Source organism: Salvelinus sp. IW2-2015, linkage group LG32, assembly GCF_002910315.2.
Source record: "Salvelinus sp. IW2-2015 linkage group LG32, ASM291031v2, whole genome shotgun sequence".
NCBI lineage: Eukaryota > Metazoa > Chordata > Actinopteri > Salmoniformes > Salmonidae > Salvelinus > Salvelinus sp. IW2-2015.
This window is the reverse complement of record NC_036871.1, coordinates 32,574,604-32,589,677: the sequence shown is the minus strand read 5'-3', so window position 1 is coordinate 32,589,677 and position 15,074 is coordinate 32,574,604. Positions and strand designations below refer to the sequence as shown.

The following is a 15,074-nucleotide window of genomic DNA, read 5'->3' as shown; positions in this document are numbered from 1 at the left end:
ACACACACACACCACTTCAAAGCACCCAGAGACGCACGCACAAGGGCCTTACCCACAAAGCGCAGGCACGCATTTGCAGAAATGTACACAAACCAACTCGCTGCTGAACGAGAACCGTTTACAGTATGATTGTTTATCGTATCAGGTTATCGTTCCCGACGTAGGCTTACACAGCCATTAGCCTGCCCTATGAGTGCATGTCATTTGCCTGCGACAGCGGCACTAACACTTAAGATCACACACGCGCAAATATGCCAAAGAGTGACATTTTCAATAAAATAACCATTCGAATTCATAAGAGTGATAAGCTGCGTAACATGCGTACTAATTACATTCTGCCAAATAAACTCGGTCTGTCAGCTACAGCATGTATCGAGCTTGACAGTGATTTTTAAAAGAGCAGTTTTGAGTTTACCTGTAATTTCCCTGCTGACGTTAATGAAAACTGCAGCGGTGGTCTCTTTAGAGGCCATAGTGCGCTCCGGCTCCGACTCCGACTCCGACTCCCCTACCCTCTTCCCTTCTCTTCTCTTCGCTTCGCTTCACTTCACTTACTCACTCACTCACTCCCCCTCTCTCCGCTTCTTATAATCAAGGGAGAGAACCGCTAATGCGTTTCCACTGGCAATCCGAGAGTAGCGCGGACGACTCCAGAGAGAGAGATGCGTCAGTTATTTTTTAAAGGTCCAATGCAGCCATTTTTATCTCAATATCAAATAATTTCTGGGTAACAATTATTACCTTACTGTGATTTTTTAAATTTCTCAAGCAAGAATTGTGCTCATACTGTCTGAGAGTGGTCTACGTGGGGAGGGGAAAACTGAAAACTTATTGGCAAAGAGGTTTGGATTCCCTTCCTTATTGGTCAATTAACGAATTTATCACCGGGTGATGTCAGGCCAAAACTCCATCCCACCAAAACAGGCTGAAATTTCACAGTCTTTTCAAACTAGCTCTTACACTAAAAGGGCGTTATCATCTTTTTCACAATTTCACAGTATTATTCCAACCTCATAGTGTGGAAATATATATAAAACACAAGAAATCACGTTTTTGACTGCACTGGGCCTTCATTCTAGAGAAAGATAATGATGGCGATCTTGAGTCTCCACAATCTCAATACTAATACTAATGACATTGATACAATGATAATTATAATATTTATTACCTTAAATAATAATGACTATTTTGCTTCATTAGACCAAAAACTATTGGCTTATTTGATGAATATAAAGAAATAGCCTACAGTAGACCGAGGCCTAGCTCCTATGGTCACCCTTTGCCATGAAGCCTATTTCTTCTACATGAGCTGGATGATTGCCAACAAGTAAGCTATTGTACCATATGGTAATACATTTAGAGGTGAAAACTGGAGAGCCATTGAGGCAAATATGTTGAGACTGTTTCAAGGGCAAGCCAGGTTCTGGCCATTCAGTTATCTGTATTGGAATCAATATTTTTTGAAGATGTGGATGCCTTCACGTAACATAACAACATACTACAATGCATCAATCTTCACAGTATGGTACAGACATGAGTTTTGTTAAGCACAAATCCATTCAGTTTGCAGACACTACCCCCTCCCTTTGTACTCTTGATAGGATTGGTAAAGAGGAGTACAAAGGGCTCGAGAGGCCAGGTTGGATCAAGCAGTAAATAAATCCCAAAGCAGCAAGAGGATAATTCCACCCATCGCTCGTCGAAGCCATTTCAAATGCAATTTCTACAATTGTTCACTGCGTAGTGTGTACTTCCCTCTCGTGTCTTTCACTCATTTTAGCAGACACTCTTATCCAGAGGGACTTACAGTAGTGAGTGCATACATTTTCATTCATACTGGTCCCCCTTGGGAATCAAACCCACAACACTAGTGTTGCAAGTGCCATGCTCTACCAACTGAGCCACACAGCACTCCGCAGACTTAAGTGGACAATGAACCCATGTGTGTGAGCATGCACCTTGTACAGTGCCTTCAGAAAGTATACACACCCCTTGACTTTCTTCACATTCAGAGCAGGTGTTTTGCATGTTATATTGGCATTAATACGTGTCACATATCAGTTTGCAAACAATGTAAAAAAAAATAAAAAAATAATTGAGTTAATAAAGCCGCATACAAACATGGTCTCTTTTTTGTTTTCTTGAATAAGGCAGCTCCAAAATGCAGGTGTTTCAGCCTAGCTCAGTGCTTTCTGTGGTAGTGGGGAAGCCAGCGGAAAATACGGAGTGTAGGTGTTGGTAATGTTCTCTAGTTGCGCCATGATTAGCTCAGTGTTCTGTCACTCGTGGGGACAGTACCTCACCGCCAAGCCATAGAGTTACATTAGAAGTGTCCATCCAAGAAGGCTCAAGGTCATTGGCCACAAATAAAATGACGTCAAATCACGTTATATCTACAGTAGCTTTGATTGGACTGATCATGTCAATATCATACTTTCAAAGCTATTAGTCATCATCATGAATCAAGTCGACAATCTACTGGCAAATCCTTTTTAATCCTTGTCATATGAAGAAAAATAATTAAGATAACTGATAGATAAAACGTATCGGTGCTCATCGGCCATTGGACATAAACATTACACAACAAGTGGGAAATCGTAAATTCAACAATGAGGGGTTTGGAAGGAATCAGTAACAGTGGCTAACTGCAAGCATTGCAAAGCAATCACTAGCCTGCTATTCAGTGGAGTGGGACACTTGGGATCAATGTCTCTTTTCCAAGTTTAAAATGATAAACATTCAACATTGGCCATCCTTCCAAAGAAGCATGATTTGTGCCACGCTCAAAACAACTGTTAACTCGGAACTGCGAAAAATTTACTTCAGTGAGTTTAAGACAACTGGGAATTCCAGAAAAAACAAGCCGGGAACTCGGGCCTCTTTATAGAGCTATGACCTGAAGATCAATGACGCCATCATGATTCAACATAGTTTTTTCCCGAGTTCTCAGTTGTCTTGAAAGCACCATAAATCCAGAGAATGCCATACATTGATGACAAAATTTGCCTATGAAGGACCATCGTGCCACCTTCCTGTTCAAGTGAGCACAGCACAACAAGGTGAGTCCAAAAATGTATTGTATGCTGCTGCATAAATTATGTAATATTCCAGGGAGATATGTATACTGTAGTTAAGAAAGTAATACTAAGTGTATGTTGTGTAGTAAGCTGTTTGTAGTCCAAGTGCCTTACCCTAAAAATGTGGTCTATTTACCCTTCTTAATTCGGCCTACTGTTCTGACTTGGTGGTGCATATGTAGCCCATAACCTGTTTTAGAGAAATGTAATCATCAAATTTCGTAAGAGCTTTCATTGTCTGCTTATACAGAATGCCCCCTTTATTTATCCTACGGTTCTGACTTGGTGTACAGGGAGAACACTGTTAGAACGGCCCATGTTCTGAATTCTGTCGCTGTACATTTCAAAAGTGTTAAATAAATAGCTATATTGACTACGTCTGTACTAGCTTGCTCATTAATATCTTAATCGAAATTACGGATTGCCTCTTATTCGCTTGTCGTCCCCTTATGCCATAGTTTGTACATCTCAATTGTCATTATAAACCACATTTGTTTAAGCAAGTCAGCCATATCTGCTATGTTTTTATAAAAGGCAGTAAATGAGGCTGAATGAACTGTTTTGCTGCCAGACAAGGCTCTGCTGATAGCCAGGTGTAGCAGTGGTAAGATGTAGGGACCTCTGTTGGGAAAGCTTTATGTAGGCCCGAACAATTTGTGGGAACTGTTTGTCACATAGTGCAATTAATGTATTGTTTCGTTTTGTGTAGTGGCTTTGCTGGCATGCATCCCACTTCTTTTTTTTCCCCCACCAGGATTTACATGCTTAAATCGCCACTGGTTACAAAGTGGGATTAAAATGGATGTACATTTCATTTTTTTGTCGATCTAAATAAAATACTCTGTAATGTCAAAATTCTAACATTTATTTTTTTAAATGAAAAAAACACTGCTATATCATGATTAGATAAGTACTCAACCCCCTGAGTCAATACATGTTAGAATTACATTTGCCAGTGACTACAGCTGTGACTCTTTCTGGGTAAGTCTCTAAGAGCTTTCCACACCTGGATTGTGCAACATTTGCCCATTATTCTTTTCAAAATTATTCAAGCTCTGTCAAATTGGTTGTTGATCATTACTAGACAACCATTTACAGGTCTTCCCATAGATTTTCAAGCAGATTTAAGTCAAAACTGTAACCCGGCCACTGAGGAACATTCACTGTGTTTTTTGGCTTTGTGTTTAAGTTATTGTCCTGCTGAAAGGTGAATTCATCTCCCAGTGTCTGGTGGAAAGCAGACTGAACCAGGTTTTCCTCTAGGATTTTGCCTGTGCTTAGCTCCATTCCATTTCTTATTTGTCCTGAAAAACTCACCAGTCCTTAACTATTACAAGCATACCCATAACATGATGCAGCCACTGATGCAGCCACCACTATTCTTCTATGGAGAGTGGTACTCAGTAATGTGTTGAATTGGATTTGCCCCAAACATAACACTTTGTTATCAGTACAAAAATGTAATTGCTTTGCCACATTTTTTGCTGTATTACTTTAGTGCCTTGTTTTGGAATATTTTTATTTTGTACAGGCTTTCTTCTTAACACTGTCAATTAGGTTAGTATTGTGGAGTAACTACAATGTTGTTGATCTATCCTCAGTTTTCCCCTATCACAGCCATTAAACGCTGTAACTGTTTTAAAGTCACCATTGGCCTCATTGTAATGATTTTCTTCTTCTGACGAGAAGTATGAAGGATCGGACCAAAATGCAGCGTTGTACGTGTCCACTTTAAATTTATTAAACTGAACACAAAAATAACAAAGGAGAAAACACGAAAAAACGAAACAGTCCTATCAGGTGACAAAACAGGAAACAACTACCCACAAGCACAGGTGGGAACAGGCTACCTAAGTATGGTTCTCAATCAGAGACAACGATTGACAGCTGCCTCTGATTGGGAACCATACCAGGCCAAACACAGAAATACAAAACATAGAACAAAACATAGAATGCCCACCCCAACTCACGCCCTGACCTAACCAAAATAGAGACATAAAAAAGGAACTAAGGTGAGAACGTGACACTCATGGTAAAATCCCTGAGCGGTTTCCTTTCTCTCTGGCAACTGAGTGAGGAAGGACGCCTGTATCTTTGTAGGGACTGGGTGTATTAATACACCATCCAAAGTGTAATTAATAACGTCACCATGCTCAAAGGGATATGCAACATCTGCTTTTTTAATACCGATCTACCAATAGGTGCACTTCTTTGAGAGGCATTGGAAAACCTCCCTGGTCTTTGTGGTTGAGTGTGTGTTTGACATTCCGTACATGCAACTCATTATGTGACTTGTAAAGCACATTTTTACTTTGAACTTATTTAGGCTTGCCATAGCAAAGGGGTTGACACAAGACATTTCAGCTTTTTATTTTTAACAAATTTGTAAAAAAAACTGTAAAACATAATTCCACTTTGATAATATGGGGTATTTTGTTTAGGCCAGTGACAAACATCTCAATTTAATCCATTTTAAATTCAGGCTGTAACACAACAAAATGTGGAAAAAGTTAAGGGGTGTGAATACCTTCTGTAAGCACTGTAGGTACACACACAGTTCGGGTTTAGCTTGCGTGTGTGAGGGGTTGAGTGTGTGTTTGTGGAGGGCACAGACGCAGCTGGCTCTGGTGTTATCCCGAATACTGGCCCTGAAGGGGCCCCATGGCCACATAAACATGTGTGTGTGTCTGTGTGTGCATGTGTGAGAGGAGACCTTTGTGTCTGTGTCTCTCAAATATGTCACTGGAGTAAAATACCCCAGTGGGGAGCATAACAGCAGAGAGAGAAGGGGGAGGGAGGGAGGGAGTGAGGAGAGGAGAGGAGGATGATGAGAGAGGGACAGTGAAAACTGGAGGTCTATTAAAAGGTTTAGGGTCTCTTAATAGTCTAAGGTTCTCCATCCCCTTGTCTCCTCTCCTTCTGGAATGTTCTTTCCCTGTCCAGTTGTTCAACACTAGTGCAGATGGCCACTGTAGACTGTCACACCCTGATCGGTTTCACCGGTCTTTGTGCTTGTCTCCACCCCGCTCCAGGTGTCGCCCATCTTCCCCATTACTCCCAGGATATTTATACCTGTACTCTCTGTTTGTCTGTTGCCAGTTCATTTTGTTTCGTCAAGCCTACCAGCGTTTTCCCCGTGCTCCTGTCTTCCCAGTTTTGACCATTCTGCCTGCCCTGAGCCTGCCTGCCGTTCGGTACCTTGTTACACCACCCAGGATTACTGACCTCTGCCTGCCCTGACCCTGAGCCTGCCTACCGTTCTGTACCTTTCGGACTCTGCTCTAGATTACTGACCTCTGCCTGCCCTTGACCTGTTGTTTGCCTGCCCCCCAGTTTTTGTAATAAACTTTTGTTACTTCAAAACTGTCTGGGTCTTCTCCTGAGCCTTGACAGTAGACTATTGAGATGGGCCCTTGAGAGGTTAACTGAGGTGAGACAGGCCGGCATGGGGTCCAGGTTTCACAGGGTTAAAGACTTCGGCTGTTCACACACACTTGAAAGTAAGATCTCAACCTTTACTCATGAATATAGCCTCTCAAAGATAAGAGCAGATAGGTCCTTAGTGTACTCTCAACTACTCTGTCTGTACGGATCTATGCATTTATGAACTTTCCCAGTAAAATGGCTCGGACATGGCATTTCCACTCAAATGTACAGTTGACTGTTCTTTTGACCGCCATGCATGGTCCTATAGATTGTATAATTACAGTCAGAATGCGAGAGGCACAAAATGTCAAAACACATTTTCAATCAGCGCATTTTCAATTGCACAGTGGTGCTTAGCTAAAGAAGGTTTACGAACTGTATCCATTTCATCATTTTGTGCCTTGATATTTTCCTTACAGTCTATAGTACACCAGGATGTGTGAAAGTAGGATAAGACAAGTAATGCTTCATATGCTAATAGGCCTTCCAGTGCTTATGGTGTGCTGCCCTCCTCTGGTGACAGGGTAAAATCACATCCATTTCCTCTATTCCTTATCACATAGATGAAAGTTGGCTGATACTGACATGAGTGTTMCATATAGTAAATTCTATAATTATGTTCACTGTGCTGTACCCATTCTTCACCATGGAAAGCCCGGTTTGTCACTGCMTTTGAGTGCACATGTCAAAGCAAATCCAATCAAAGTGTATTTGTCACGTACACTAATTAGCAGATGTTAAAGCAGCAAAATGGTTATTAGCAAATTACTGCAAAGTTGGCTAGGAACTAGAAACGGGGGGGCGTGTCTGTCGGCGCCATCTTGTTATATAAAATCAGTGATGAGGGGGCCTCTGGGAGCTTACACCATTATAAAACCTCCACCCCAGGCAACATGGGGTAGGGCCCAAATACTCTTCAATTGGCTGAGGGGTCTACATGGGTGACCTTCACATCAAGGTTCATGTTGTGACCTGACAGATGCACAGCAAAATATGCAGCCTGTCAGTCATACAAGCCCCCAGAGAATTAAATGTGTGTCTATCCCAACCTAAACACTCCGAATGTCAGACAGTGGGAGAGATGGACAAAATAGAAGGAAACAAGAATGTAGGCCTATTAGTACCATCCTGTTACCAAAGAGTGTGTTTATTTGTCCATCATGCTATTGAGACTACATAAGTCTTGATGATAAATGTTGATCTGTAAGAAAAAAGTGTCAAGTGGGATTGTAAAAATGCATTTGTAGAGCAACTACAGTAGGTTTATTGCCTATAATATATTTATGGTGATACAGCCTATTAGCCTGGTGGATCCAGCCTGACCTCCTCGTTCACCATTGTTTGAAGTGAAATAGAATGGTGAAKGCAGCGATCAGGCTGGATCCACCAGGCTAATCCACGGTGCTTGCAACGCAAGGGTTGTTGGTTAGATTCCCACGGGGGACCAGTACAAAAAATGTATACACTCACTACTGTAAGTCACTCTGGATAAGAGAGTCTGCTAAATGATTAAAATATAAAAGGCTCAGACTATGATTTGTACATTAATCAATTAATAACAGAAAAGTTACAGAAAGCTTTTATTCACCCAGTCAAGTTCCAATCCTACCGACAGTTGTTGCTTTCACAATAAGAATAAGCATAATAAAACACTCAATGTTAAGGTAGTGCATCTTGAACAACAAGAGAGCATACCGGTAGGTCACAGGACATCTAAATATTCAGCAACAAAATGAACAAGAGGCCACTTAGCAGAACACAGTGACTCTAAAACTAGCACAGGAATAACACATACTGGGCTTGATAAGCAAAAGAAAAAGGCAAAAGACAGCTCTCCACTGAGCTCTCAGAGAATATTGATATATCACACTAGGATAAATACACTTGTAAAGCCATTTGCTGTTAGGTCTTTGGGTCTTTCATCGTCTTTTGTGGCACACAAGGAAAGGGCAAGATGTAATCAATGTTTCACCTGGAAGGCTCTGTGGGGACGAGGCTACTCCGTTTCAGAGAGCTCACTCCAAACCCTGCGTAGAGGGGTTGTGTGAAGGTGGCCTCGAACTTGTAGAGGTGGACCATGGTGCTGTCTGGAACCTGGACCTTGTAGGAGATCAGACCAGCTGGGTAGTCCACAAAACACACCAACCTTCATATCACCATGTTTCTTGTCCATGGGCAGTTTAGTCTCCATGGGACATTTCTATGACGAAGAAGATTACGTTATTATCAGTCCAATGTACACTGAAGTCCAATAGAAACTTGTCTTCTGCTTTATTCCAGGCAGCCATACTATAGTGCTTGTTGAGCAGCTTAATGGGTAAATGCCTTGGTCAAGGGCACAACAGGTGATGGCATCTAGGACAGTGATGCCCTTAGGTTGCAGACCCAATCCCAACCAGATGTGTTTTCCCTCAGTTGCTGGTCCACTTCACTAACCTCTAGGACACATTGTGTATGATTCTCTGCTGGGCCATGGTGGACCTAGCCGTAGATCAAAGTCGGTCGTAAGCACCAGACCTTGCTGTTACGTTCAAAGCAATCGTTGATCTTCTTTCTGATGATGCTGGCGCAGCAAACAACAATAAGGGCCAAGACATAGAGGTTTTCTACCTCCCAGTTATAGTGTCCGTCCTTCCGAACCTCTTTACACAGCACCTGGGGGAGCTGTCAAAGCGGTCAGGGTGGGCTGGGGCTCCTTGCAGTGTTGGACTGAACTGTGTCTGTCAGAACGAGGTTGTAGTTGGCCGTGTTGGTGGTCAAGGGTCAGGGTGGTGGCATCTGGCGGTTATAAGAGAACTTGGCTTTATTATGCACATGCGGATAACAACAAACTTGATTAGGTGAAAGTTTCACAGTTGCAGCTGCCGGGTTTGACGTGTGGTCAAGTAATAACAAATCAGATTTATCAGCTTCTGTGTGAAAGACATGAATTCATTTGGAAATCCAAATAAAACTTACAACGCAAGAAATCCGCTCTGGTCATTGGCAGCTCTTCTATTTCCTTTGCTTTAGGCGGGAAGTTGTTGAAAATAGTGAAATAAATTATAAACTAGCAAAGGGTTAAAAAGCAAATATGCTATTCCATCACAATCCCCAAAGAAAATTCCAGAATACATGAAAATACATTTGACTTAATTCCAATGGTAGTCCTGTGAATGCAGTTTGGTTGGCAAAAGAGTGCACCTATCCTTACACCCACCTCTTTCAGAGAAGCAATCCTTTTTCTTGCAGTCATCATCCAATGTCTCATGAAGAGACAGGATGGATTTCATCCATCTTCGTTTGCCGCCCTCTCATCGCAGCCATTAAAGAGTTGGTGGTTTTCTTGCTGTTTCCCACTGCTTCCTTTTATGACACACACAGAAAATGGAGGAACACACGTCACCAGTGGTGGAAAAAGTACCTAATTGCCATACTTGAGTAAAAGCAAAGATAACTTAATAGAAAATGACTCGTAAAAGTCACCCAGTAAAATACTACTTGAGTAAAAGTATTTGGTTTTCAATAAGTATCAAAAGTAAATGTAATTGCTAAAATATTTTACTTTACTTGGCAAGCCATCTAAGAACAAATTCTTATTTACAATGACGGCCTACCAAAAGGCCTCCTGCGTGGATGGGGGATTCCCAAAAATTATAGAGGACAAAAACATCACGACACTTCATAGAGACCTAAGACAACATAGCATCGCAGCAACACATGACAACACAGCATGATCGCAACACCACATGACAACAAGTTAGCAACAACATGGTAGCAGCACAAAACATGTCACAAACACTATTGGGCACAGACAACAGCACAAAAGCAAGAAGGTAGAGACAACAAATACATCACACAAAGCAGCCACAAACGTCAGTAAGTGTCCATGATCGAGTCTTTGAATGAAGATAAGTGTCCAGTTAGTTTTTTTTCTCCAGTTTTGATATGTGCTGAGAGAAGGACAGTGTACCATCTAGCCATACTCCCAAGTACTTGTATGTGACTACCTCAAGCTCTAAACCCTCAGACGTAGTAATCACACCTGTGTTCCAATGTTAATAGCAGAGAAAGCTTGTTGGAAACTAAGAAAGCTTTGTTGTAGAGCATTTATGACACAATCCAGTAGAAGACTATCATCTACATATATGGATGAGAGCTTCCAACTTGCCCAAAACATTTTAAGTATCAAAAGTAAAAGTATAAATAATTTCAAATTCATTATAATAAGCAAACCAGACAGCACAATTTTCTTTTTTAATTTAAAGATAGCCAGGGGCACAGACAGACATAATTTACAAACAACGAATGTGTGTCTACCAAATACAGATAGATACTGACTGTTACTTTTTATTTTGACCCCCCTTTTTGTTCAGGGACACATGATTCCATTTCTGTTAGTCACATGTCTGTGGAACTTGTTCAGTTTATGTCTCAGTTGTTGAATCTTGTTATGTTCATGCAAATATTTACACATGTTAAGTTWSCTGAAAATAAACGCAGTTGACAGTGAGAACGTTTTTTTGTTGTTGCTGTGTTTAGTAAATCTCACTCAAAGCTTTCTTCAAAAGTTGGCAGCCCTGACCTCAGCTGGTTTTAGAATACAATATAGAAGTGAAACCTAGCTGAGGATTGACATGACATGGTAGTACCCACAAGGGTGCAGAACACTAGAACCTAAGATTATGATGGCAGAGATACCTCACAGACATCTTACTAGCCAACTGTCCCCACCTTTCGTCCATCCAAACTCCCCTTGATAGCTTTCTGGTGGGAGGTTATCTTGATGGCCTCCACTTGTTGCTGCAGAGGGAATGGAATTCAGTTAAGTTACAGGTTATTTGACAAACACATTACTGTGTTCCCTAGGCCTAGACAGAAAGCTAATGATGGGATTGTGCGATATTAAGTTAGTCCTAAATGTAAGGGAGAGAAGTAAACTTCCATACAAAACTGAACTGATTGCAGCACATTCGTCTGTCATAACTAGCTAAGTAGCTTAACGTTATATGTTTTTAGTGAAAATAGCTAACAGTTACCAGTCTTGGGCAAGGGCGCCTCACTGTTTCTGCTGGGACAGTCTTGTGTCTTTTATGGTCGTCCGTGAGACACGCGTAGCAGATGCACACTTTGTCAGTGCGAGAGTACAACTATCACCTTGTCGTGTTGTGGACAAACTGTCTCGAAGACGTCCCATGGCCATCCCCAACTTGTGCTTCTGGTCGAAGTGCGGTTCACAGTATGAGGCACACCAAACATGACTTCGTAGCTTTTCTTTCTCATAAACGGACGTCGCAAAGCACATCTCTTGSCCGGGTGTGATGAGATCATTTAATCGGGTGGAATACTTCTTCTATGAGGTTTAACGGCGGTTGGCATCCAATTTGTTGCATTACCGCCACCTACTAGACTGGAGTACAACTCCCTTACACTTTGCTTGATAGATAAAATTCAATAAATAAATACCCTACCATCTAACACTACACTCACGAATTATATAAAATAAAATGAACCACCCTACTCCACTAATTAAATGTATTTATTCCTACCTCATGTCATCATCCTGAAAGGACTGGACATCACCAGAACACATCCTGTAACTCTTCTGATGTCAAGTCTTGCACAACCAAATACCTTTCTGCAGCTGCCACCACAACCTCCATATTCTGCGACTTGCGTTCCATCCCTGCCATACAGTTGATAACCATTACCATGAATGCTAAAACATTTTTTTTACCTGTCCTTATATCACTTTTTGTCTTATCCCACTGTACAGGTATATCTACTACTCTCACCACTCCTCCCCCTTAATCCATCTTCCTCTACTTTCTTCACTGCCTCAGCATATGACAACTTCTGCACTACTCTAACCCTGGAAACCTCAACCTGCCTCTATTGCACAGGACATTAATGATCCCCAGCTCCATGGGCACCCCTACAATTAACACATTCCACTACTTTCCACAATACTTCAAATTACTTTGTCTCATGCCCTTCTGCACACTTTTCACACCTTGGACCCTCCCTCCTACACACTGCTGCCACATGTCCATAAGCTTGACATCTGTAACATCGTAATGTATTCGGCACATACGCTCGTACAAGATAACTTAACGTTATATCATAGCTTCACTTTGTCGGGCAAAGACTAAACTTCAAAACTCAAAAGAACAGACAATGACTATTCTGTTTCCCCACTCTCTCCACCCTTTCTGCGTTGCATCAAACGACGAGCATCACATACACCGGGAATCTTTCCCCTCAGCTGGTCAACTTTTATATTTACTGCTACGCCAGTTATCACTCCATTCATTGGAACCCTTTTCTTGAGAGCCAAACAATTCACCTTTCTTACAKCCATTTGTTTTACTATGAGCGCCTTCTCCCTCTGACCAGCAGAAACACAAACAATTATCATTAGACCACTTCTGGTTACCGCCACAGATTCCACATTATCCAACAATTTTTTCACCCACCGTGAAACCACAAATGGATCAGCCAAAAGGCAAGAGTCCACTTTTTCCATAAACTTCACTCCTACTGTCACAGACTCATCTTTATTCTGACCCCTGTGCATACCTCAGTCTCCGATAACTTCACTACACCTACCACCTCCGATACTTCACCCTCATTCACTTCTATTTCTCCTCCTGTCTTCAGCTCCCTCTGCTTACACATTCTTCCCTTCTTCTTTAACAAACCATCTCCCTTTTTCCCACCATTCTTATCTCTCTTAGACCTTCTCTCCCTCTCCATTTCCCTCCATTCCTCCTCCGTTTTCCAAGTACACGTCTCCTCATGATAATACTGCACTACTCCTAACCACCATCTCGTTCCCGCATTTTCCAGGGACTCCATTTCCTGGTCCGGCTCCCGGTGGAATACGACCATACCCATGCTTATTTCAGAGAGCACTCCGTAAGCCACGCCCCAGTGAGTAGAGCTAGACATGTTGGTCTGGACAGTGTTGCCAGTAAGGAAAGTAGCTATTGGCTGTCCTAAAAGTAGCTAGAAGTCGCTAAATGACGTCATCACATAATTTGCATATTTTGCCATGTGCATGTAATTGTGATGGACGCTGTAGGAGAGAGGAATAACGCTGTGGGAGAGACCAAAGTGAGTAAAAAACACCCTAAATATGTTTAGAACTACAAATGAACTTTCTTCTGTCGATTCTTGTTTTTTTAAATGTCACAATTCCAACCCTCCTACTTTGTCCGGGCTTGGGACCGACAAAAGTGACCCAACAGAGACACTCTGGTGGAGTTACTTAGTGTTATATATATWTWTWTTTTTTTGTTTGTTTGTTTTTTGTTTTTTAGTTTCGTTTTCTTAATTTGGTTTGGTTTTTAACCTTATGGTACACTTAGTAGCCTACAACAAGTCACAGTAAAACATGATGTCACGGCCATCAAAAGAAGTAGACCAAGGTGCAGCGTTGTAAGCGTACATTTTCTTTTATTTAGGTGAATACGCCAACAAAACAATAAACACTACAAAACAAACCGTGAAGCTAAAGGCTAAGTGCCATAAACAAAGTCAACTTCCCACAAAGACAGGTGGGAAAAAGGGCTACCTCAGTATGGTTCTCAATCAGAGACAACGATAGACAGCTGTCCCTGATTGAGAACCCTACCCGGCCAAAACATAGAAATACAAATAATAGAACATAGAATAGCCACCCCAACTCACACCCAAACCAAAATAGAGACATAAAAAGGATCTCTAAGGTCAGGGCGTGACACATGAACATTTTTAACCAAAACAGTTTTAACCATTTTTTTGTATACAATCTACATTAACAATCTAAATGGACCAAAAAGAGACAATAGAAAAAACTGTCAATGGCAATGTGAGAAAATTATGGTAACTAGTCTGGCCTGTTTTTTTCCCCAGACCCCCCTTCACACACACACATATGGCAGGTTCTGAGGAAGCTGACTTAAATGAGTAAGCAACTGATGTGCCAAAAAGCTGCAAAGCATTATCAGGCAGCTGGTGCGCATAGCAAGCCTCACCAGACAGCTTCAGTCCATATCAAATGTACATGATGGAGTTAAGGGTCTGCAAGGACATCCAACTTCTAAGTTTGCTTTTTACCACACTCATCTGGCTGAATACTCTCTCGACTTCAGCATTCGAGTGTGGCAAGGACGACACAGACACAGCAGCCATGGCAAGTTCTTGAAACAGGTTGATATCAGCTGCTTCCCTGAACTTCCAAATCTCACTCCAGAAGCCCAGTGTGTTTTTTGTTTCGTTCCATTTACTACGATGGATGGCACGCCATTGCTGGACAATCTTGTCTATCTCTGCAGGGGAGTAGCCAAGGAGCTTGGCTATTTTTTCTATTTCTCCAGGGCTCTTATTGGGCTTTAGAGTTTCCTCCACATTGAAAACTGACATGTACTGCAATGCTTCGATGTTGTCCGGCAGTCTCACCCTCAACTCATTAGTGAGGGAGATGGTGAAGACTACACACCGCTTTAGGACATTGTTTTCATCCTCAGGCACAAGGTGGAGCTCAGCTGCCTTTGACTCAAAAAGGTAACCAAGGTACGGTTTTGGACTGATGTATCCATCTATTGCCCC

At 41.8% G+C, this 15,074-nt stretch overlaps 1 protein-coding gene and 1 long non-coding RNA gene across 2 annotated transcripts in view; both read right to left on the bottom strand.

Moving 5' to 3' along the window:
- LOC111956422 (capping protein, Arp2/3 and myosin-I linker protein 3-like) overlaps window positions 1-473 on the bottom strand; it is a 62,189-nt gene extending 61,716 nt beyond the window's left edge. The window contains exon 1 of the mRNA XM_070436574.1: window positions 416-473. Coding sequence (XP_070292675.1) covers window positions 416-473 — 58 coding nt within the window. The remainder of the gene's footprint in view (window positions 1-415) is intronic.
- A 10,252-nt stretch (window positions 474-10,725) lies between these two features.
- On the bottom strand, window positions 10,726-13,345 carry LOC139023420 (uncharacterized). Its single transcript, XR_011474551.1, has 2 exons — window positions 11,522-13,345; window positions 10,726-11,285 (listed from the first exon to the last, which is right to left on the bottom strand). It is a non-coding gene; the product is annotated as an uncharacterized lncRNA (long non-coding RNA).
- Window positions 13,346-15,074: the final 1,729 nt, after the last annotated feature.